The 22,447-nt window shown below is 39.3% G+C and overlaps 1 protein-coding gene across 3 annotated transcripts in view; it reads right to left on the reverse strand.

The window, feature by feature from the left end:
• Positions 1-538: 538 nt before the first annotated feature.
• The window catches only part of ZNF410 (zinc finger protein 410), a 33,211-nt gene continuing 11,302 nt past the window's right edge, over positions 539-22,447 (reverse strand). For 2 of the 3 annotated variants that reach the window (XM_020986309.2, XM_020986310.2), the window contains exons 4-12: positions 19,222-19,440; positions 18,572-18,763; positions 14,259-14,418; positions 13,379-13,560; positions 6,432-6,521; positions 5,305-5,430; positions 4,646-4,786; positions 1,953-2,091; positions 539-1,318 (exon numbers count right to left, since the gene is read on the reverse strand). In XM_020986309.2, the coding sequence (XP_020841968.1) occupies positions 1,964-2,091; positions 4,646-4,786; positions 5,305-5,430; positions 6,432-6,521; positions 13,379-13,560; positions 14,259-14,418; positions 18,572-18,763; positions 19,222-19,440 (1,238 nt within the window). In that variant the 3' untranslated portion in view covers positions 539-1,318; positions 1,953-1,963. Of the gene's footprint in view, positions 1,319-1,952; positions 2,092-4,645; positions 4,787-5,304; positions 5,431-6,431; positions 6,522-13,378; positions 13,561-14,258; positions 14,419-18,571; positions 18,764-19,221; positions 19,458-22,447 lie in introns of all 3 variants that reach the window. The other variant, XM_020986311.2, reaches the window with a different exon arrangement.

Consider the following 22,447-nt stretch of genomic DNA (forward strand, 5'->3'; position numbering starts at 1 on the left):
ATACTATGGCTGAATTTTTTAGAAGCCATCTCTGAATAAGTTCAGAAATTCCACGAGTTGATGATATTGTGAACAATCATTCCAAGCCCCTTTCCCTACATCTTCCAACGGAAGCAGTGAGTCAGCAGAAAAATGGCTGGAATTGGAGTCAGAGTACCTGGGTTCAAATTCTGGCTCTGCTACTTACTACCTGGGTAAGCTAAGTCATCTTGCATCTCTGAGCCTATTTCCCCAGCTGTAAAATGAGAGTTGGACTAGACAGCATTGAAAGTCCCCTCCAACTCTCCTTTTCTACAACCTAAGTTCAGAGACTGGTAGGTTATCTTGTCCAGTTTCCCTGTTTTACAGATGAAAAAACTAAGATGAATACCTCACAAACAAGTCTCAGTGCTCACAGAGTACAATTCTACTTGGCTGAATTGCTCCCTGAGGATAAATTAAGTGTGTGCCCTTCCAAAAAGGAAGAAGTTAGATTATGGCATTTATTCCCATGCTAAGGAAGTTAAGTATCATCCCAAACAAGGAGACAAAAAAGAACTAGGCTGTTGGTTTGTTTATTTAAAGATAAAACAAATGAAGCTCATCATCTGATTTTTAAATTAAAAATCTTCTTTAACATGCTACCATAAGTTTTAGAAACTAAGAAAACAGTATGGGGCAAAGTGACCAAGTGGAGGTGGGTAGGAGAAGATGGCATCTCAGCCCTAGGGCCAAGGGGGATTCAAGTAAATTTTATATTTGCAGCCCAGCAGGGGGAAAACTCCTGCTAAGTGACCAAAAGAAAGAAGGTCACTTAGAACTGATAACACCCCTTCCCCCAAAGCAACAAGGCATCTTGAAATCTCAGCTTCCTGGAGAAGTTTTGTCATCTCATAGGCAGAACTGTATTCATCCACGTGAAAAGATAGCTGAGGCAGGATGGAAAAAAAGTCTTCCTCCAATCAACAGTAACATCCCATGTTAGCTGATGCTTCTAAATCAAATTCACCTTCAGAAGTCAGCCCCAAAATGCAATGGGAGGAAGACAGTTACCCAGTTCACATTCAGTGCTTTATTCCTCCTCTGCATCAGATGGCAAGTATGAAGAGGCCCCAAAGCAATGATCACTCCCACATTCATTCTGTGTGCAAGGAAAAGATGAATGAGGGCCAGAGTCATGGCCTGCATCAGTTTCATTTTGGTTCTGTCAGATCATAAGCTAAAAGCATCCTGTAACCCCAATGTGTGCACTTGGGACTCAAGCATATAAGCTAGTTCTTCCAAGAATCAACACTCGTTCTGATGTCCATTTTTCTGATATACCACCTTGCTTTAGTAACTGTAGAAAAAGAAAAAGAAAAAAAAAAGAAAATGAACTAAAATCACCTCCCCATCCCTAAACCCTTCCTTTACTTTGAATGACAGTTGCCCATTCAATCAGTCAATATATGTCCCTAAATAAACACTTCTGGGTCACCCTCCAATAGAATCTTAGACAGGTGAATTGACAAATTCTGGTTATTTTAAATTACTGCCTCTATTCCTATCCTGGTCCCTGCAGGCATGTATATATCAATTCCTTCCTGGATGTTGTTTTCTCTTATACCAAGTAAAGAGAACACCCACAACATATAGACTGTATATGTGCACGTGAAAAGATAAGAGAATGCAATACTGAATTCAAAGAATGAAAAATGCCAATTCTGATTGGCCAAACCTTCCACTTCAGTAAACACTGCCACTCAGATGGACAGAGTTTACTCAAAGCTAGACTGTTGCTTAGCTAAAGATATAAGAGACTGTCCAGTGTGCCATCTTCTCCAGGGCTGAAGTCAGAAAATATCAAGGTTCTCTCCCCTTCTTGTACCTCTGTAGTGTTATCTAAGCCAGAGTTCGACCTAATCTCCACATTTGTCAGATTAGGATACCAAGAACTTAGGTAACAGACACCACATGCTTCTCAGCTGTCTTACCTCCTGTAGATTTACTGTAATAAAGCAGAAACCTCATATGACTGCCTCCCAGTAGACATGGGCACCAGGTGATGTGACTGTGGCAGAACCACTTCTGGTGCTGAAGACAAAGAACGTGAAGCTCCTTCTGCAAGCACCTCTGTGAACAACAGAATGTATTACTAGAGAAAGAATAGAACCCACACATATACTGATCCACAAAAGGACTCAGGAAAAGCCAATAAGGACTCCTCCCTTAAAAAAAAAGAATTGGGCCTTGGTAGGGGCTTAAATGAAAACTGAACTCTTAAATTCTGGACTTATATACAGATTATATACAAATGTAAAAGCAACAGCAGGGCATGGTACATCGAGTGGGGGACTTAGGAGTAAAGACAGACCCCGAACCTCTCTCTAGGTCTCAGTTTTCTCATCTGTAAAATGAGGCAGCTGGTATGACATCCCAATTTATAAATCAATGATTATAAACTGAGTAGAAAAGACAGAAAATCTAGGTAACAGATTGATACATTTTTAAAATGAAAATTGCTACACAGTTGAAAATAAAGCATATGCCAAGAGTACACTGAGAAAAAAGTACATTGAGGAAAGCTGCCCAGATCAGCACTATCAGAATCAGAACTGGCCCTTTTAAGAAAGTCACCTAACATACCATTAAATATCTTCTATTAAAAGATTAAGTACAAGTGAAACCTTCACTTAAAAAGATTCAGAGGGACACTAAGCAGAGGTCAATACTTCTGCTATATTTTCTCCACTTCCTTAAATCTTTTGTCTTTTTTGTGGTTGCTAAATTGATATCCACAAAATTTCTGTGCTTTGTGCTTTAATTATCCATCAGCCTTATTTGTGGAAACCAAAAGCTTGTCTGTTCATATGGATCAGAACCTGCCAGGCACGATATGTGCCCTGAGGATTCCTGATGGAACTTACTCAAGCGCTGTCTCTTACATAAAGTGGTAGTTACACCTTGCTATACACAAAGATTCTCAGCTAATGTTCTTGCAATTCACATCAACCTCCCACTCCCGACCTGTACCCAGACTCATAGCCCATAACACACAATTTCATATGACTCAATATTTTATCTATTTAAGTCTTGCTCTCTCCATCTATACTGTAAGTGCTTTGACTGGGTCTTCTACTTTTTGTAAGCACAGAGTCAGGCACTTAATACTTTGTTGGCACCTGGATAAAATTTTTCAAGGAATGGAGAAACTGGCTTTTGACCTCAAGTAAAATTTCTATACAAAAGGGGAGGCAGCTAGGTGGCACAGTGGATAGAGCACTGGCCCTGAAGTCAGGAGGACCTGAGTTCAAATGCAGCCTCAGACCAAACACTAGACACTTACTAGCTGTGTGACCCTAGGCAAGACACTTAACCCCAACTGCCTAAAAAAAAAATTTCTATACAAAAGAGTACTTGATTAAAAAACATAATGCTAAGATCAAAGGGCATGTTTTCTTTAGCAGAGTGGCGAGGAAACTTGGAAAATGGATGTCAAATAGAGAGAAAGCCACAAGAAATCACAGAAAAGAAGAGGGTCGAAAGCACAGCAATCTGTAAATATCCAAAAAGGGGAGGCAGGAACTTGGCAAACATGAAGGGATTATATTCCTGAAAAGGTGGGAAGGCAGCTACTTCATAGAAGCACAATGCTATTATAAGAAAAATACTTTGTAAGCTATAAAGTGCTTTATAATTGTGAACTATTACTAGTGATAATATTATGACCTAAAAATACTCAGAAAATCATAAAGAGGAAAATCCCTGACCATAGAAAGGTCTGTAGCTTCTACACAATGGACTGAAGATGGGAATACTGGCTAGCCTAAAATATAGGGGTATTTAGGGCTATGTGAAATTCACCTCAATTCCACAGGCCCCAGAGCTGATCTATTTCCAGGTGAACCCTGAGGTGGTATAGCACTATACCTAGGTTGAAATCAGACTGGCCTCCAAAGAAGGATCACATGTTTTAAGCTGTAAAGAATTTTAAAAGATCTAGTCCAATATCTACGTTTTATGGGCAAGGAAAATGGAGACTTGGAGAGGGGTAAGGACTTGCTTATAATCACACAGGTAAGTGGCAGAGCCAGGATTTAAATAAAGCCAGATCTTGACTTCCAGATCCAGAGCTCTTGTCACTGCACCATACTGTCTGCCGGTACGCTAAAGGGTAAGAGATCAAGTTTACACAGAACCTTTATTTCAAGAGCACATTAATGTCTGAAATCATTCTAGGGCAGAGAAATGAGGAACAATCTATTCTAGCCTATAGCATCCTTCTATGCCATCCTCTGAAGAACATCTATACATCCTAGTATCAGTCTGCTTAGCTCTATTCCTAAATAAAACTCATAAAATGCCTAGTCAATAAGATAAGAGTGAGTTCAAAATCCCACAATACAGATCATACTTCAGTGGTTTTACCCATGTCATAGGAGAAGCAAAAAGTCTTCTCTATGACATTGGCAATGGCAGACCTTGCACCAGGCTCAAAATCTACATCTGCCCCCAAATCTCACACATCCTAACTGTGAAGAGTATATACTGTTCAGTTATTTCACAACAGCCTCGAATAACACAGAACAGATTCACAACAGATGAGCCTACTTGGAACTCTTCACTTTGAACACAACTCCATTCAGCTTTCTCTCCCCTAACGACACAAGAAAATTCATGGTCTTACCTTCCTCTACTCCCAGGATGGTGTTAGTATCTGGTAGGTGCAAGGACTCTACTCCAAGGTTGGGCTGTGAGTTTAAAGACACCAGGTTTTTACTATGTACTGAAGCTTCCTCAAGCAAATTGCTACCCATTAGCGGCTCAGCTGCAGAGAGAGAGAAGGCTGTAAGACAAGTGGAAATTGGATCAAGTCCCTCAAGGCTATCTCTATTCCTCATTTCTTCAGAGGAAGAAAGAGTCTATTCTTATGTGGACAGACAAGCTGATCTACTTCATGAATGTCAATTCCCCTTTCATCTAGTCAGTGGAAACAAGAATGAAAAGTCTGGGCAAATAATTACTACAGAGGGATATACCTGCTTGTGGTAAGCATGTGAAGGATAAGAGGTGTTGCCTAGTTATTAATTGGTCAGAAGAGAAAAGTCATGAAAAGGAATCACAAATTTAAAGGAGGATAGAAAGGAGCCCAATCCCACAGTAAAATTCGAGCAGTGAGAATAACGCTTCCTCTAGTAAAAATCTTGTGGATTCTAGTCACACCACCCAGTATGAGACCAGCCTGCTATAACCAAAAGAGAATCGGAAAAACAAGATCAATTAGACACAAGTGTCTTGGCTTTTTAAATGTTAATGACTTTGCTCCTCCATACCCACTGTCCTCACCTGTTTGCTCTCGCTCTCGATTTCCTGTTGCTCCCATCCTTGGGTGATGTTTCCTCACGTGCACATTCCGGCTCCCACTCTGAGAGAAGGTTTTTCCACAAACTTGGCACTGATGGGGCTTCATGCCTGAAATAGAGACCAGGAAAGGATGTATGTTTCTGACAGCAGGAGAGACTCTAGAGTCTAGAGCAACAAATGAAGGCCCAGAGAAAAAGGGTGAAATAAAATAAGTTCATTGGCAATGAAACTCTGGTGGAAGAAGTTACAATATCTACAGGAAAATTATTCCCTCTAAGAGAGAAAACTTTTTTCCCCTGGGCTGTACCTGACTTTTAGTTATCTGGAGATCTTTTCTGGGGTGGGGAAAAAATCATCATTTTTGTCTGTATGCTGTAGAGTATTTCCATATATTCTGAAAGATGTCTTTAGCAGGGAAGACTAGATCATCTGCATGGAAGGAGTAAACTGATAGGGTTAGAAGGAACTTAAGCTCCAGAAAAATGATAGTTCATTGTTTTACGATCAATGAAATTGGTTTTAGATCTGTCTCCTGTGGGAGACGACTAAGTAACACATTTATAATCTTATACCTCCTGGAATATGGCCTGTAGACCCATTTGTGAGAGGCACGAGATGCTGTGGTAATGGAGAATAGTGACGGACAGGCCAGCTACTGCTCCTTACCAAGAAGCAATAACATTGCTGTTGCTGCTGATCATATCAGTCTCTCTGCATTCATGTGAGCTGAAAGCATCCCTGTGTACATACACTGGAAGAATGAGCACATCAGTCCCTAGAGGGCAGGACTCACGCCTAACTGGATCTGTATAATACACGAATCAAATCAAGGCCAACTAATGCTGTTAATCTTCCCACTGAGCAGCCTGGAGCAGATGGTCGGGTCCAACAATTTCAGCCAAACTTCCTGGAGACATGTTTCATTTTGGTTGACAAATCCAAGACATCTTAAGGTGCCTTTGGTTACTTCATCATGACAAGACCAAAGACTTATTCACATTTATAGGAGCTGTTTTTCTGGTAGCTTTCCCTCTTAACCTCCCACTTTTGATTTTCCACCTGTTCTTGAGCTTTTATACTGCTACGTGCAATACAAAAGGCAATCCTACCTGAGTGAACCAAGAGATGCTTCCGAAGGCTGGAGTACTCAGCAAATGAACGGCCACAGCCTTCAGCCTCACACAGGAATGGCTTCTCACCTAGAGAAAGGAAAGCAAAGATTCAAACATAAGAACACACACACCCATTTATCAATGTTTCTTTTCCCTAAGCCATTCAGTGTTGCCAGGTGACTAGCTCCATTCTTAATCCTTTCTTCATGCTACTTAGTTTCAACTCAGTCCTCAAAGCTAAACTTCAGTATTTTCTTCTAGGGAATTAATTATTACACTACTTAAAGTGATTTTTGCAAACTTCTTCCATTCTCTTCAGGGCCCCCACTTCTGTCTTAACCCCATAATTCTAAGAAATGACATCTCCCAGTAGCTCCCTTATTCACCTTCCTTACCTAATTCAAAAGTATGGATTTTTCCATTTTACTTTTTTTATAGTTATTTTTTTAAACAGTATTTTTTCCCCAATTACATGTCAAGACAATTTTTAGCACTCATTTTTACAAGACTTTTGAGTTCCAAATTTTTCTCCCTCCCTCCCTCCCTTCCCCTCTTCTTAAAGTAGGGGGCAAACTATGCATACCCTTTGATCCAGCAATAGCACTATTAGGTCGGTATCCCAAAGAGATCATAAAAAAGACGAAGGACCCACAACTACAAAAATATTTACAGTAGCCCTTTTTGTGGTGGCAAAATATTGGAAACTGAGGGGATACTCATCAATTGGGGAATGGCTGAATAAGCTGTGGTATATGAATATGATGAAATACTATCGTTCCATAACAAGTGATGAGCAGACAGATTTCAGATAAACCTGGAAAGATTTACATGAACTAATGCTGAGTGAAGTGAGCAGAACCAGGAGAATATTGTACACAGTAAGAGCAACACTGTGCAATGGCCAACTTTAACAGATTTAGCTGTTCTCAGCAACACAGCCAATTCCAAAAGACTTATGACAGAAAACGCTATCCATATCCACAGAAAGAACTATGGAGTCCAAATGCAGATGGAAGCATACTATTTTTTTTCTTTCTCGTGGATTTTCGTTTTTGTTCTGAGAGTTCTTTCACAACATGACTAATGCGGAAATATGTTTAATAGGACTGTTCATGTATAGCCTATATCAGACTGCATCCTGTCTTGGGGAGGGGGGAGGGAAGGAAGGAAGAGGGAAAATTTAGAACTCAAAATCTTATAAAAGCGAATGTTGAAATCTAAAAATAATTTAAATTTTTTTAAAAAGTATGCTTCGATCTGCGTTCAGAGTCCATCAATTCTTTATCTAGATGTGGATAGCTTTTTCCTTCTTGAGTCCTTTGTACTTGTCTTGGATCATTGTGTTGCTGAGAAGAGCTGAGTCATTCATTGTCGATCATCAAACAATGTTGCTTATACTGTGTACAATGTTCTCCTGGTTTTGCTTGTTTCATTTTGCATCAGTTCCTACGAGTCTTTTCCAAGTTTTTCTGAAATCTGTCTGTTCATCATTTCTTACTGCACAACAGTATTCCATTACAATCATATGCCATAGCTTGTTCAGCCATTCCCAACTGATGGGCATTTCAATTTCCAATATTTTGCTACCACAAAAGAGGCTGCTATGAATATTTTGCACATATAGGTCCTTTCCCCTTTTTCATGATCCCTGTGGGATACAGACCTAATAGTGGTATTGCTGGATCAAAAGTTATACATGGTTTGGCTGCCCTTTGGGAAGAGTTCATGCACCCCAGGTTAAGAACTCCTACTCTAAAGCTAATACCTCCACCTATGGCCATTCCCTTTATTCCTTGCATCTATCAATCCCTCCTACCCTCCTAGGTTATTCCCAATGTCTTTAGAGATACCTGTTTCCTCTATCTTTAACATAATAATTTTTTAAAACTACTTTGGCTATGTCACTCCCTTCAAGCTAACATTTTATTTCTCTTTCCTTTCACAGCCAAAAAGAATTCTTTAAATAAGTCAGCTATGCCCGTTTGTTCTCTCAGAGCAGAAATTTAATTTTCTCTTTTTTTCATCCTAACCTATAAGTACGTGCTTAATAACTGCTTGAAGATGGATTCATTAGTTCACATACAAACTTTCAGCCAGTTCATCTTAACCCTTTGCCAAGTCATTCACCACACCTTCCACCCTACTTAAGGTACTTTCTCAAAGATCACCAATGATTTTATAGTTGCAAAACCAATTACCTTTTCCTTAGCTCCATACTCTTCGACCTTTTTGTGTGGCCCTAACACTGACCCTAAACCTCCCTCAAATTCTCTTTTTCCTTGACTTCTGTGCTTCTACATTGCTTTAGTTCTCTTCCTAACAATGACCACTCATTTTATGAGTCTTCTGATAGTTCCTCTTCATCTATCCTTTAAGTACTGTTGTTATCTTAGGTTTTGTCCTCAGCCTTATTCTCTTCTCTTTCTGTACTTTCATTCTTACAGTGTTCACCATGGCATTCATTTCATGATCTCTATATGTAGGGAAAAAAGCAATATTATACTATTGTGGAAAGAGTTTTCTATAAAGTCAGCAGCTCTGTCCCTAAATATCAATGCCAGTTAACAGCCCTGAACACCATGTGTTAATAAAGGAACTGGATGTGAGGCACAACTCTGAATCTAACATTTACTGTCTGACAATGGTCAAGTCACTTAAACTCTCTGAACCTGAGTTTTCTTATCTACAAAATGAAGCTAAAAGTACCTAACTCAGAATGGGCTGTAAAGATGAAATTTACTCACATGTACTTTATAAATGTCAGTTATTATTATCATTTATTATTAGTGACTTCATTGTTGTTCAGTACATGACACCATGGACAATGTCCACAGGGTTTTCTTGGCAAAGACATTGAAGTGGTTTATCATTTCCTTCTCCAGTTTGTCCCAATTTTACAGATGAGGAACTGAGGCAAGTAGGGGTAAAGTGACTTGCCCAGGGTCACACAGCTATTATTATTATTATTATTACAGTTATTATCTGAGGCTCAATTTGAACTAAGATCTTCCAGACTGGTGCTCTATCTATTGCACCCTCTAGCTACCCCATTATTGACTTCAAGGACATACAATTTCATCAGTGAAGATGCTCATCTATGCAGAATATATTCCAACCTTGACTGCTCCATACCTCATTCATGACTTAGCACACTGTCTTGAACAGGTGATGTAGCAAAAAAAAAAGAGAGAGAGAGAGAGAGATGAAAAAGAGGATGAACTGGTGGCCTAGCCTCGAGTGGCAAGCCTCTCCAAACTTAGCTAGACTTGCCCTTTGATGAGACATGAAGTATGCCACCAGGTCCAGCCTTAAAATTTTTTTAGTTTGGTAATAAGACCTTCCACTCTATGGACACTGCCTTGGTGATTCTAGAGTCACCTCCATGCCATGGATAAAGCATCAGATTTTTAAGGAGAAATACTCTGTTGGCCTCTAAAATTTTATGATTCAAATCTACATTAGACATCCTGATGTAAACAAATCCAGGAATGAGAGCGGGGAAATGGATGGTGAAGAGCATCTGGCAAAAATTAAAAGAGGAAGAAACATAAGCAGTATTTCCATGAAAAAATACAACAAACCACCTGGACAAAAAAAGTAAAGAGATGAAGCATTTGGGAAATGTCACAAACTTGGCATGCATGATATAGTAGTAATAGGAGCCTTCAATTACCTGGAGATCAGCTGCAGCTCTCACTACCAAAAGCAAAGCAAATTCTTATCTTGCTTTACCAATAATTTCATTTTTCAAAGGATGAAGGAAGAAAAGAGAAGAATTGCTATTTTGAACTGATTCCAAACACTGATGAAATCAAAGATCCAGACCAAACAAAACAAAATAAAACAAAATGTGTGAGGGACTGGGTTAGGCACAGAGGATGCAAAGATAAAAAATACATAGCTCCATCATTATGAAGAGGTGAGGAGGAGGAGAGTAGACATGTACCCAAATAGGTATGATATCACATTTGACTGTATAAATGCTGAGAGGTACAAATAAAGTATCTGTGATAAGATATTTGTCTATTAAAACATGACTCAATAAAAATTAAATTAAAAAAAAAGTCTCTCATTTCCTGCCAAGATAGTGGCCTGAATGGCTGACAGGCTGCCCGGTTTCTCATCTACTCCAGCAAAATCATAAAGTTCCCACTGGACCAAATAATGATTTCTAAAAAATCCAATTAGAAATGACAATAACTGAGTTATTCTACCCCAAAACTACTAAAGATATCAGCCACAAGTGTGGAAATGATAGGAAAGCTGGACCCTACCAGTAGGGTGAATGCCAATGTGACCTGAGGTAGGACACATAGAGCCTACAAAGTTGTGTCCAGAGGGAGCGAGAGAGAAGGGCTTCCTAGAGAAAGCCCCAGGGTAGGAACTTAGAAAGATCCAGGGAGCTGCAGAACCCACTGCCCAGTGTGGTGCTGACTAGCACAGTGCCACAGCACTGACTGGGACGGTCTGAGGTCCCAAATTATCAGTTCTGAAATACCAGAAAGGGACCTAAAGAGATAGCATTCTAAACCTTGAAGTTCCAGGGCCCCAGGAGATGAAGATTAGTATAAGAAGTGAACAGACCCAAGAATGACCACCTCACCCAAAAGTTTAGCAGGAGGCAAAGCATGACACAAAGCCTCAATACAGGAACTAAAGCTGCAGAAATGAGTAAATCAAAGAAAACACTAATCAGTATCAAAAATTATTATAAATATAACTCCATAACAACTGTAAGCAGAAACTCAAAAGAAAAAAATGGGTTTTCCAGTGACATGAACTCCTAGAAAATGTGTATCAAGAGATAAAAGTCATGATTTGAAAGAAAAAAAAAACATAAATAAAAGCTGCCCAGATCCATTTGAACTAGAGGGCAAAGTAAAGATGGAAAGAGTAAAGATAGAAAAAAAAAATCCACTGTTCATCACATGAAAGTAAACCCAAAAAGAAAAATCCCAGTAATGTCACAGAGCAAAATCCAGAGTTCCCACTTCAAAGAAAAAATACTGTAAGCATCCAGAAAAAGCAGTTCATATTCCAAGTGATTACAGGCAGGATCATACAAGACCTAGGAGGCACTACTAAAAATGAGAAGAGATTTATAATACAATATTCTAAAAAGCAAAAGAGATAAGCTAACAACTGAGAATAAATGAACCTGCAAAAACTGAATATAATCCTATGGGGGGTAAAAACAGACCTTTAATGGAACAGAGGACTTTCCAGGATTCCTGAGCTAAGTAAGAATGTTGAAATGTAAGCAGAAGAATTTAAGAAAACCTACAAAGGCAAACTTATTTTGCCATTGGGCTGGGGAACCTGCAGCCTAACAGCCACATGTGACTCTCAAAGTCCTCGAGTGTGGACTGAATCCAATCTTCACAGAACAAATCCCCTTAATAAAAGGATTTGTTCTGTAAAACTTGGTCTCAGTCAAAAGGCTGCACTACCACATGTGGCCTCAAGGCCACAGGTTCCCCACCCCTGTGCCAAATGAAAGGAATTGTACGATGATGTAATACTAAGTGTCCTCTCAGGAGTTTAATATCTTCAAAGGTAGTTAAATAAAGAAAACAGAGATCCTGGGGATGAATTGATTCTATTCTGAGGGTCTGATGACGGGAAAGAGAAGGTAGGGTAGAAGGAAGAATACACTACGGAAAAAGGGGAAAGGAATAAGTATACTGCTTAGTACATAACTACCTTGATATTATAAATTTCAATATACCCCAAGCTAGTTAACAGAATTCTTCAAATACAAGAATACCGCATTTCTCTATAACCCCCACAAACACCCAGGATAATACTGAATATAGCCATACCAAATATTTTCCTTAAGGACCAGGACTTCTAACTTTCAATACCTAGCACAATGCCATGCATATTGCAGTTACTCAATAGCTGAATTTATCAAGAAATGCTGATAATTAGATGCCAATACTTACTATATTTATAGAGAACATAACTTCTAAATATTTTGCTTCAAGGAACTTATTTCCAGGGTGGTAATTCTGAACTGCCCTCAGAAAACAGCAATTATCTTTTCTGCATGGCCATGCTGAACCAAAAAAGAAGCACATGGAGGCTGGTAAGCCAACTGTAGTGGCAATACTAGCCACAATTCACTTTTTAAAGTGCTCCCTAACTTTTGTCTTTGCCAGTTTAGAAGATGCAACAGTGACTCTAAAAGGAGATCCAGAGATGAAAGCAAGCTCTAAGAGGACAGAAGACATCTCACTAAGATGACGATGGCACCCATGGTCAAGGTACAGTAAAAAGATAGTACGTTGGGCCAGATGGCCTAAGATGTCACCCTCTAAGCAAGGGGCAGGTCAACCTTTGATCCAATTCTGGCTATCCTGCACTTGGCCCCATCTCTTCTCTTGGCCTTACTTTCCATGCCTATATGTAATTTCTCCTCTTGTGCCCTTGGGGATGTTGTGAGGAGCCCATTAAAGTGGATATTTCTCACACAGCTAATGCAGACATTTGATTTGCATGATCATTCATACCTGGTGATGGGTACTGTCTGTTTCGCTTCCTCAGTGAGTGGGACAGGGGGAGAGAAAGGGAGAAGGGATAGAACTTGGAACTGAAAAGAATAATAAAACTGAATAAAGAACTGGAGGGAAAAAAAGGATATATTATTCCCCAAGGGCAGGGCCTATGTCTTCTATTTCTGCACATTCAAGACAAGCTTGTTCAATTAATTCTGTTGCTTAATTCCAATAGTGCCTGCTAGTTTTTCCCAAGCAGCTCCCAGTACATCATGACAACGTTGCTTTGTATCTGCCACATGGCGCTGCACACAGAAAATGCTCAGTATTTGCTGAACTGCTGCCTGAATATATTCCGTTGACTGAATGAAAGAGGCCCCATAGATTTCAAAGGCCTCACTCAGACGGAGGTGACCTGTGGGCCACTTAAGGGGCAGGTACACACACCTGTGTGGATCCGAAGGTGGTTTTTCAGATTTCCAGCAGTGGTGAACTGCTTGCCACATCCCAGCTCAGGACACACAAAGGGCTTCTCCCCATTGTGAGTTCTCATGTGCACTTTCAGTCTCTGAAGCACATAAAAGCTTTTCCCACAGCCTTCAGCAGGGCAAATAAAAGAACGGTCATTCCTGCAAAAAATAATCAAAAAAGTAATAACCACCCAAAGAAGTTTTTCTCTTGGAGAAGTCCAATGGAAGTTCCCCAGCACTTCAGTACTTGGTCTGTACTATTATCCATCTGGGGCTGATGTCTTATGTTACCTTTATGTGCATGTCTGTAGCCTCTCTAACATCTAAGCTCCCTGACAATGAAAGCCAGGCACCTCTGGTACCATTATGGCTCCTCTAATGGAGGGGACTCTAAAGCCAATGGGTGCTCAATCATTGTGAACGTCAAACCAACTAGTCTTCCCCTTTTTAAAATGGAAGAAGAGAACGGCACCACTTAGTCTTCTACCCTAGTGCAATCCACAGAGAAAAGGACTAGAAAAAAGACCAAGACCTCCATTCCTATTTAGAAAGAAACAAGTGGGTTTATCTGCTGGAATCACGAAATGGAAACTGTTCTCTGTCACTTACTGAGGGACACTTTTCTTTGCCTTTCCTAGTCAGCTTGAAATAGATACTCGAAGCAGAATACATTGAATTCCATAACCAGAATTTATGTACCATACATAAAGAGTGAGAAATCCTTTCCATTGAAGAATGAAACAAATTTGGCATCAAGAAGAAGCTAGTTCCCGTCCTTGCTTGTAACCTATGCTGACCATGTTCACTCAAAACCTAGGTTTGCTTGGCCTCAGCTCTATCATCTCAAACTTACTTACCTATGGGTTTTTAGGTGGTACTTGAAATGTGCTGGCCACACAAATGTCCGATCACAGCCCTCAACTGTGCACTGGAGCCTTTTCTCCTCTTGAGGAAGGTGAGGGAGGGACCCAGAGTCTTTAGACTGCCCATCACCCGGACCAAGGTGAACATTTTCCCCTACAACAGGGAAACAAATGACAGAACCAAGAGAAAAGTAAACATAACAGGACTTTTCTTAGCTGTTTTGATCCCTGATACCCCTCAAATACTTCCTCTCTATATATAATTTACACTATACCAAGGAAACACTTCAAATCACATCTCTTTTTCCCCCCACATGTCCATCCAATACCAGAAATAAGAGTACCATTCTGCCACCTCTTTCCCAAGACTACTATAAACTAGTAGTACAAAGCAGAGTACTATACAGTTTTCTTTCACAGGCTCAATACCTATGTTTGCTCATGACATAAAACTGATTATGCATAATCTGACCATGTTTAAAAATCTCTAGAATCCTGAAAAGACTCAATGGTAACAGAAGTGTGTGAAAAAGGTAAAGAAAAGAAGATATTGCAGTCTGGCTTTTTTTTTTTACAGCAGTCAACAATTTTCAATAGCAAAAGCCAAGAATAAGAAGCAATAATAATCTCACTGTAATGTACATTAGTGAAATAACATCAAAAGTACTATGTTCAGTTTTAGGTGCCAAATTTTAAGGGGAACACTGACAAACTGGAACACATCTAGAGAAAGGCAACCAGGACAGTGATGGATCTAAAAATTATATAAAGAACAGCTGAGGAACTAGGAGAAAGTAAAACCTTAAAAAAGACTTGGGAGGAGCTCAAGGACTAAAAAGCAGAAGTTAATAGGGAAGTGAATTTCAGTTCAAAATAAAAGAATAGTTTTCTAATAATTAGAACTATTCTTTTTTAATGTAAAGAGTTGCTTTATGGGAAAGTGAATTCCTAGCTAGCAAGGAGAGACTAGAATGAAATGACCCATTTTTTCTAAAAATTCTTCTTTATGGCAGGGTTTTTTTTTAAATTTTGAGCTCCAATTCTCTCCTCCCCTCCAGTGCACAATGATCTCCTGGCTCTGTTGTTCATATAAGTTTTCTTAGGTTTTTCTGAAAAGATCACTCTCACATTTCTTGTGGCACAGGGGTATTACATCACAATCATATACCACCATTAGTTCAGTTATTCCCCAACTGATGGGCATCCCCTCAATTTCCAATCCTTTGGCACCACAAAAAGAGCTGCTATGAATATTTTTGTACATATAGGTCCTTTCCTTTTTTCTTTGATCTCTTTGGAATACAGATCTAGTAGTGGTATTGCTGGATCAAAGAGTATATGCACTATAGTCCCCTTTGGGCATAATTCCAAATTGTTCTCCAGGATAGTTGGACCAGTTCACAACTCCATCAACAATTCATTAGTATACCTATTTTCCCACATCCCCTCCAGCATTTGTCATTTCTGATAGATGTGAGGTGGTACCTCAGAGTTGTTTGAATCTTCCCCATTCTTCCTCTCCCTTTCCCCTTCTCCCAGTACATTCCTCTTTCTCATCCCTTAATTTTTTTGGAGATCATCCCAAAATAATCACTTCACACCCATTCCTTCTGTCTATATACTCCTTTTAACTGCCCTAAATAACAATAAAATGACCAACTGTGAGAAACATAGCTACTCTGATTTAGACAATAATGCAAGGCAATTCCAAAGGACTCATAAAGAAAAATGCCATCTACCTCCAGAGAGAGAGAACTTATAAACTCTAAATGCAGACTGAAGCATACTTTTTTATTTCCTTTATTTTTATTGTTTTATTTTGCTTGAGTTTTCTTCGGCAATGTGGCTAATATGGAAATGTTTTGCCTGACCTTGCATGTATCATCAACATCAAAATTGCTTGCCTTCTCCAGGCAGGAGAAGAGTTGGGAGGGAGGAGGAGAATTTGGAACTCAAAACTTTAAAAAAATTATTTTAAAATTATTTTTAGGAGCAGCTAGGTGGCGCAGTGGATACAACACCAGCTCTGGAGTCAGGAGGACCTGAGTTCAAATGTGACCTCAGACACATGACACTCACTAGCTCTGTGACCATGGGCAAGTCACTTAACCCTGACTGCCTCGCAAAAAAAAAAAAATTATTTTTACATGCACTTGGGAAATATTTAACAAAATTAATTTTTAAAAATTATCTACCCTCAATCTATTTTCCAAGTCAGTTGTTCTTCCAATAAGATATTTTGCAATTTCCTTTTGACTTTACTGTCTTGATATCTCAGGAAATCATTAGCTTACACTTATCCATATCTAATTTTTATGGAACTATTTTCTTACATAAGTTATACCACAAATAAGACCATGTTTTTAATACCTCTTTTTCCACTTGGCCAGTTCTGCTAAGGAGTTCTTTTCTTCAGGGAATTTTTGTACCTCCTTTTCCATCTGGGCTATTCTGCTTTTTAAGGAATTCTTTTCATCAGTGAATTTTTGTGCCTTTTACCATCAGGATAATTCTGTCTTTTAAGATATTATGTCATTTTCTTCAGCATTTTTTTGCGCCCCTTTTTACCAAAGGTTAATTTTCTTTTCATAATTTTCTTGCATCACTCTCACTTCTCTTCCCAATTTTCCCTCTACCATCTTTATCTTTTTCTTTAAATCTTCCAAGAATTTTTGTTGGGCCTGTGTCCAACTCACATGTTTTTCCTTTAAGGCTTTGGTTACAGCTGGTTCACGTGGTTGTCTTCTTCCGAGTTTATGTCTTGGTCTTCCCTATCATCACAGTAGCTTTTTATAGTCAAGTTCTTTTTTTGGTGCTTGCTCACTTTCCCAGCCTATTCCTTGACTTCAAACTCTCTGTAAAGTTGGGCTCTGTTCACCTGGGAGTAGCTTCAGGCTTTTTCGGGCTGCTGTTTTCAGAGCTAGTTCTGGGTTTTTTTTTTTTTAAGTTTTCAGTGCTTCGAAGGTGGCATGACATGGGGAGAGGTATGGTCCCTGCACTCCTGGTCTACACTCTGGTGTTTACACAGGAAGGGCCCTTGCTCCCCTACAACTGCAAGTGCTAGCACTCCTCTTGGCTTTGGAATTGTCACCAGTCCCCTGCTCTCCTACAGCTTCAAGCACTACTGCTCTTTTCTGCCTTGGAATTGCAACCAGGGACACTACTCCCTTGTAATGGACCACAAGTGCTCTTCTCCGCCCTACAACTATGACCCAAACTATGTATGGGCAATGCAACAGAATCCTGCTCCCAATGTCAGCGCAGGGTCACCTATAATCTCTTTTTGATCAGTTTTTGATCCCCTTATTGTCTCTGGCTGAGAACTCCAGAAGCTCTTGCTGCCTCTGCTGCAACCACTTCCCAGGACTGACTACTATGAGAAATGCTACAGATGTGATTCTCATTTTAGGTAGGAGTTTGGACTAGATACTTCCATGGTCTTATCTAATTCAAAACAGCTGTGGAAACAGATTAACTGCTACATTCATGTCTCATGCTACCAATTTCCTCATCTTCTCACCTACCCTCAAAAGGTTATAATGCTTCTGTCATTCCCCGTTCTGGAAAAGTATATAGTCTTAATCTGATTGCTGACAACTACTATTCTCACTTTAGCCCACATTCTTTATTCACAAAATACTACCCTGTATCAAAATGCTTCAGGATCACTGCAAAACCCATGCAATTTTCTACAGAGTACAACTAATAACAACAATGTAGAAGGTGAGAGCAGAGCCTTTAGGTACTTACTTTTGCAGCTGCAATGAAATCACTGATCAAAATTAAATAAAAAAGGAAAAATGAAAACACTGGAGGTCAAAACCAATGGGAATTCAACTCTTCTCATTCCTTTTTTTCATGTAGAGTTAGTTTCTTTGGTTAGAAAAAAACCTCTTTTTCTAGGATAAATGTGGCATTTCTTCTTCACAGAAATACCAAGTCTTATCTTAATAAGAGTCTGAACCACAAATTGTTCTTATATATAGTTCCTAATAGGTACAACCATATCACTTTTTACTATCAATAGCTTCAAAATTTGGAATTCGCTCTAGAGAAAACATTTACTTGATTTTGCAAATAAGCCTATAATGATTAAGGTACTTGTAGAAGAGAGGATTTTTAAAAAAAAGAACATTCACACACACACACACACACACACACACACACACACACACACACTCACTCACTACCCCCCAAACCATCTACTTTGACAAATTTGGTTTATAGGTCCATAAATATTAACAAAGCACAACAAAGTCAAAACCCCTGTATGTAGCATATTGGAGTAGGAAACAAAAAATTCTCACCATTGCTACTGGCTTTGGCACTCTTTGCCAGCTGCGCACGAGTAGCAGCAATCAGACTGTCATGGGCCAACTCCTGAACCCGGATGAACCATGGCATGCTGCTGTCAGCACTATCACTGGAGAGAAAGTCATTCCCAGAGTCCTCTGCTTCATCCTGGACAAATACTAAGTGCTCAGCTGAGGAGCCCAGGCCTAGAAAAGACAAAAATATTAGAAGCACAGTGAGGTCAAATACAAACTTCTCTTTTTCATATCAAGGCAAAGTCTGTTGTTCAGGTAATAAGAATATCCTGCCTTTAAAAAACTTGAGTGTTTCAGATGCATTTTTAACAAAGGACATAACCATTGGACTCCCTGCTAAGGGAGAATGCAGAATTTTTCTGTAGGTTTGGCATGATTTACATGAAGCTTTGCCTAGCGTATAGGCTAAGACAATCTCTTGAAATCTCTCTCGTTTTTATTTAAACAGTTATTAAATCAGTGCTAAGGTTAAGACTAAAAGCTAAGTCAATGGGCCATAAGCCAGATTGTACTTTCTCAGATACAAAGTAAGAATTAAGTTTTCTTTCACTGTGGCATCTGACACATTTATAATCCACAAAATCTTTCGTTTATCTTAGAAGCAGAGTCTAGGACAGGGTAAAGGATACCTGCTCTTGTTAGATTAAGAAGGATAAAAGAAGTACTATCACTTGGTTGAAGGTCTTGCAACAAGCTAGGAGACTCTGGAGTTGACAAAAGTTCAGGGGACTTCTGTACAGTGTGTGCCCTTGTTTCCTCTCCGTCAGGGCCCAGGTTCACTTGAAGGCTTCTCAACACAGCAGAGGAAGGGACCTCCTTACAGGAGTTGGAAGGATTTGGAGTATCATCTAGTAAAGAGAAAATACTACCACTTTACATAGAATCTATTTCCAAGGAGCTCAGGACTATAATACACTTAATTCTTATCTAATATCCTCTAATTATTCCTCTGCAATAGGCCAAGAACAGGAATCATCTCTATGACACAAAATGAGAAAATTGGCCCAGAAAGGAAAAGCAAGATGCTCCAAACCATGAATAGCTGGCAGAATGAGTAGACTAAATGGCACTTACAGAATCCTTAACTATGACAGAACATGTTGTGATTATTACAGAATACAGTCAATTAAAGTGCCAAATTAAACAGCGCTGTTTGTTGTCCCTCCCACCAATACATTCAGTGCAATGAGCTTCAACTCATCAACAGGCCATTTCACAAAAAAGTGTCATCCCCCCCCAAAAATCTCAACCAGGTTTCTGAAAGGCAGGTAATAAACTTCTACTAGATGGCAGCCAGAAAAAGTAGTGGTAGCTTAGGAAATAAATGGAAGTTTATGAAATCAAGATGCCCTGTTAAAGCCTGAATTCACACTAAACTTATACAAGTAAATAAAAACTATAGAAGCCACTGCTCTTGGAGCATCTTTTGGGTGGCAGGAAATGGATTTCCACAACAGCCACTTGTCACAGAATATAAAGTCCTCGGGGTTTATCTTTATTAAATGCTGGAAAGAACTTTTTCCTCTTCTAAGAGGAAAAAATTGAGTGCTTATAAGAATCAAAACAAAAGCTTGGGCAATGGTACTGACACTTCAAAATACAATTAGTATTTACTAATGCTTAGAAATTTTCATATTTTGAGACTCTATATGTCTTGAAAAATATAAACTACCCCTACCCCTTGACCACTTGAAATTTAAAAGTTGGGGGATGGAACAGGAGACATAAGGAAGAAAAAGAAGAGAAAGGGAAGTGTGTATGCGCACATACGTGTGTGTGTGTGTGTGTGTGTGTGTGCGTGTGTGTGTGTGTGTGTGTGTGGGGAGAGGAAGGGAGAGAAGTAGGAAAGAAGGAGGAGAGAGGGAGGCATGAGGGAGAGGGGTAGGGAAAGGGACAGGGAGAGAGACAGGGAGACACTCTTACCAGGTATGTGCCGAGCACTGTGTTATGTGTTCTTTTACAAAGTGTTCTTACACTTGATCCTCATAACCACCCTATGGCATAGGTGCTCTTAGTAACAACAGTTGAGGAAACTCAGGCAGGGGTTAAATGACTTCCCCCAGTCACACAACTAGTAAGTATCTGAAGCCAGATTTTAACTTAGGTCTTCCTGATTCCAGGCCCAGCACTCTATCCATTGTGCCACTAGCTGCCTCTCACAGGGGTCAAACAGGGAAGCTTTTTCTAGCATTGGTTCCACATATTCACCTCCCTGTCAATATCCCAACAGAATTTTATCCCCTTTCTTGCATTCTTTCAAATCACTTCCAAATCAAGAGGGAAAGTAGCACCACTGGAAAACAATAGTACACACAGGTCTTCTATATAAAATAACAAACATGTAGTAGTCAATAGCTTTTATTATGAACCTGGCAAGATTCAACATTCATAGCAGTTCACAGACTAAGTTGAGCTGAGCCTTAAAAGATCAGCCTTCCCAAATAATAGTGGAACCTCCTCCATGACATCTCTTAACAGTTATCCAGTCTCTGTGTAAAAACATGCACTGACTTGGAGTTTATCATCAGTGTTTCCATGTCTGCAAATTCTTTATATTGGGCTGAATTTGTTTTCCTTGAAGCTGCTACTCATTGGTCCTAAAGCTACAAAGAATAAATATAATCCATACTTTACATTGCAGCATTCAGCTATTTGAAGACACCAACAGGAGCCTTTTCCAGACTAAAATACCACAAATCCTTCAACCATTAATCACATGACATGGATTCCTGACCTTTGCTTTCCTAGTTACCCTCTATCCTACCCAGTTTGTCAATGTCTCTCTTAAAATGTGGTGCCCAGACTGAATATAATACCTTAAGTGTGATCTGACCACTTCAGAATATAACGAAATTATTACTTTCCTTGTTCTAAATGTAGTCACACAGGCCTGAGTTTGACAGTCACAGCTCATTTAACATAAAAACAACAAAAGGTAGTATTTGTATAGTGCTTTAAGGGTTACAAATTACTTTATAAATATTATCTCATTTTATAAATTATTTATACTAAAATCCCCTAATACACCTGCTACTAAGCCACAAAGTATAAGAATTAACATTTACTCCCTATTACCATTTCGTCCATTTAGTCTGAGCTGATTAGTTTAGCTTGTAGAGTTCTCTCTGAATCTTCACTGTGTCAACTAACATATTCAGCTATTCCTCTCAGCTCTAAGTAATACATACATTTAATCAGTGCCCTCTCCACAGTACTTATAAACCAGAGGTCAGTCAACAATAACTGACATTTATTTTAGAGTTTATCTGGTAGGCAGAGTCATTTGAGTGTTGTCACCTCCGTTAAAATGTGAGCTCCCTGAGGGCAGGGATTGTTTTGCCTTTCTTTGCATCCTTAGTGCTTAAGCACAGATCCTAGCATATAGCAGGTGCTTAATAATGCTTGACTCAGTATAAGTAAGCAAACATCTTCTATAGACTACATACATGTCTTCATATACATTACTAATTTTTAAAGCATACAGATGTGATTAATAAACTATAAATTCATTTAAAAGCTTTACTGAATTCATACTAACTTTTTTGGTAATGTATTTTGTCAGTCAACAAATGGTACAACTATTATCATGTAATTGTTTTAATGTTAAAAAGGAGTTCTTCTGCTCCAAGAGGCTGGAGAATCCCTTGAGTAACGTGTTCTGAGGACTCTTACAGCTTTAACATTCTATGATTCCAAGGAGATGGGCACCATCTGGCTAGGGTACTTCCTATGTCAAACATGAGGCAGACTGGAGTTACCAAATGCTTTTCTCACTGGTCCATGTATCTGCCTCCTCCCCCTTGCATGTCATAAACAGCGTCCAGAAGCAAGTGAGATGGTACCTGGGAAAAGCCT

The sequence above is a fragment of the Phascolarctos cinereus genome, unplaced genomic scaffold (assembly GCF_003287225.1).
Source record: "Phascolarctos cinereus isolate Bilbo 61053 unplaced genomic scaffold, phaCin_HiC Scaffold_3;HRSCAF=262, whole genome shotgun sequence".
NCBI lineage: Eukaryota > Metazoa > Chordata > Mammalia > Diprotodontia > Phascolarctidae > Phascolarctos > Phascolarctos cinereus.